Genomic DNA, 2500 nt, shown 5'->3' on the forward strand with positions numbered 1-2500 from the left:
ACAGGCCGTAGTTCTGCGAGCGGCAGCGGACCCGGAGCACGTAGTGGGCGGGGGGGAGGCCGAGCAGCTCCACGTGCGGCTCCCGCAGAGAGGCCTTGACCTGCAACACACCGCGAGCACTTTATTAGGAACGCCTGGCTCCTCCTCCTCCTCTGGTGCCGTACAGCGTCTGTGGCTTTCCACGCCGTACCTTCCAGTTGTCGGGCTCGGTGAGGCGTCGGTACTGGAGCTCGTACATCAGCGTGATCCAGCCGAACTGCAGGTGGGCCGGCGCCGGGTACGTCCAGGTCAGCAGCGCGTTGTGACCCAGCTCGTCTCCGCCGGGGTCGCTCAGCGTGTAGGTCACGTTCACCGGAGCTTCGGTCTGAACTGTGGACCACACAAACACACCAGAAGCTTCAGAGCCGGGACGGTTGCTATGGTTTAATCGGCGTTTCAACATTTCCCAGAATTCCCGTCGGTATCGTGTTGCGTCATCGATCAAACACAAAGATCTTCACTGAGGATTCGGTTCCAATTCTCAATTAAAAGTTCAGCATTAATCATCTCCCTCTCCTGGGGCTCGTTAATCTAGAAATTACTACATAAAGTATTAAGTACTCAAAAGGCAAGAATGAGTGTTATAATATGGGAAATATATTTAAGTGTGTATTTACAGACGTCAGTATTCATGATTGAAAATCAACAATTACTATATATTATATCACCTCAATATTAACAGCTATGTACCACTTCAGATTGTCCAAACATTTCCTTTCATTTCATTCTCATATTCATACAGACGACATTGGTCTTCAAATATATAACAGGCTATCTACATTTAATTGTTAAATACAATATTATAAAGTTAGAGAGGAAAGCAGCATTGAAGTCAGCAAGCGTTCTTTTTTATTCCCTTCAGAGATGTAGGTCTTGAGCTTCTGTTTGATGGCCCCTAAAGGTCACATATTAACATGCTTTATCTATTTTATTGAATTATTCTAAATTAGGTGGTAAAAAACAAGCCTACTGGAAATGTGAGTCACGGAAACACGAGGATCCGAAAACACGTTATCAAAAATATCTAGAAATTACTACATAAAGCATTGAGTACTCAACAGGCAGTCCCTCAAACCTCAGACTCAGAATCTCCAGAGTTTCACTGGGTCTAATATCGTCACATTTAAAACTGGAACTTTTCTGCTTCAAACACAAGATATCAAAACATCACCATCACTCCGTCTTTATCCTTGAAAGTGAGAACCACAAACGATGAAATCCTGATTTGAGCTTGACAGATTTTCCAGTTTCTTCTGCTGCAGTCAGAGACATTCATCACATTTTACATCCTGAGCAACAGACTCAGTTAGAATCAATCCGATGTTTGTCATTTGGTTTTATTGATTTCCACTTGTCTCGTTGTTTCATCTCATCCATAATTAATTACCTTGATAAACTTTCTTTAATTGGACGACAGAACACATTTGGAAATGTTTTAAATACTGTGATTGTCATTTTCTATGAAAGAGAATTACCACAGCACCAGGATGAGAAACACATTCGAATGTTTTATCGTGAAAAGTGGATTTTCTAATATATTTATATTACAATATCGAATGTTTCTCGAGGGGAAAATAATAATAAATATGCAGCAGCTCTCATCCCATCGTCAGTTTCCCTCTAACAACACGTTGAAGTCTCTCCTGCACACGGACGTCACATCAGCATCATGAGATCAAAGTGTGAGACGTTCGACTCGTGACCTTTCGGTTGACCTTTCGGTTGCTCTGGTTGATGGAGCCCGCGGGGGGGGATGGGGGGGGCTGCAGTCCCTGCCGGGTCCAGATAAGAGCAACGTCTCTGACCTTCTCTCATGTCGGAGGCCAACAGAAGATTACCACGCCGTCATGTGGACCCGCACGCAGGTTACACGCGTGTTAGCTCTGACGGAGCCCACACGTCTTGTGTTGGTCACATGACGCCGACGCACGCTAGACCTCGACCGAGACGCCGCTCCGACCCACAGCCGGGCGCCGGCGTCTGGATGACAACAGAAAACCTGATTAACGAGCCTCAGCGGCGTCCTGCTAATAGAAACGTCTCTAGAATTCAGTCGTGTAAAGAAACTAGGTGAACAGATTTCACACTAAATGATTTAAATGTGTGTAATTACAGAGGTGTGTGTGTGTGTGTGTGTGTGTGTTTAAAGTGTCGTCATCCAGCTGTAATGTGGAGTCCTTGAATTATAACCAGGCCTGAGGGCATCTCCCATCATCAGCGCTCTGCTCGACAGACGCCTGCTGCTCCGGCTGCGTGAGGTCATCAGGAAGTCAGAATCATATCTTAAACTATTGCATTAACTTTCACAACCAATTAGATCAGAGACACGGATTTAGGAACCAATCATGTTCCTCAACCAGCAGCTTTAGTTCCTAACAATGATGTCACAGTGACCATTGATCTCTGAACTCTCATCAGTTTATATTTAAAGTGACCACTGATCAAATTGACCTAAACTCAA

General features: G+C 45.0%; 1 protein-coding gene across 1 annotated transcript in view; it reads right to left on the reverse strand.

The window, feature by feature from the left end:
* Window positions 1–2500, reverse strand: part of LOC132996962 (growth hormone receptor-like) — a 23693-nt gene that overhangs the window by 3522 nt on the left and 17671 nt on the right. Inside the window, exons 6-7 of the mRNA XM_061067332.1 lie at window positions 191–369; window positions 1–100 (exon numbers count right to left, since the gene is read on the reverse strand). The exon at window positions 1–100 is cut by the window's left edge and continues 54 nt beyond it. Of these exons, the coding sequence (XP_060923315.1) occupies window positions 1–100; window positions 191–369 (279 nt within the window). The remainder of the gene's footprint in view (window positions 101–190; window positions 370–2500) is intronic.

Source organism: Limanda limanda, chromosome 23 (assembly GCF_963576545.1).
Source record: "Limanda limanda chromosome 23, fLimLim1.1, whole genome shotgun sequence".
Lineage (NCBI taxonomy): Eukaryota > Metazoa > Chordata > Actinopteri > Pleuronectiformes > Pleuronectidae > Limanda > Limanda limanda.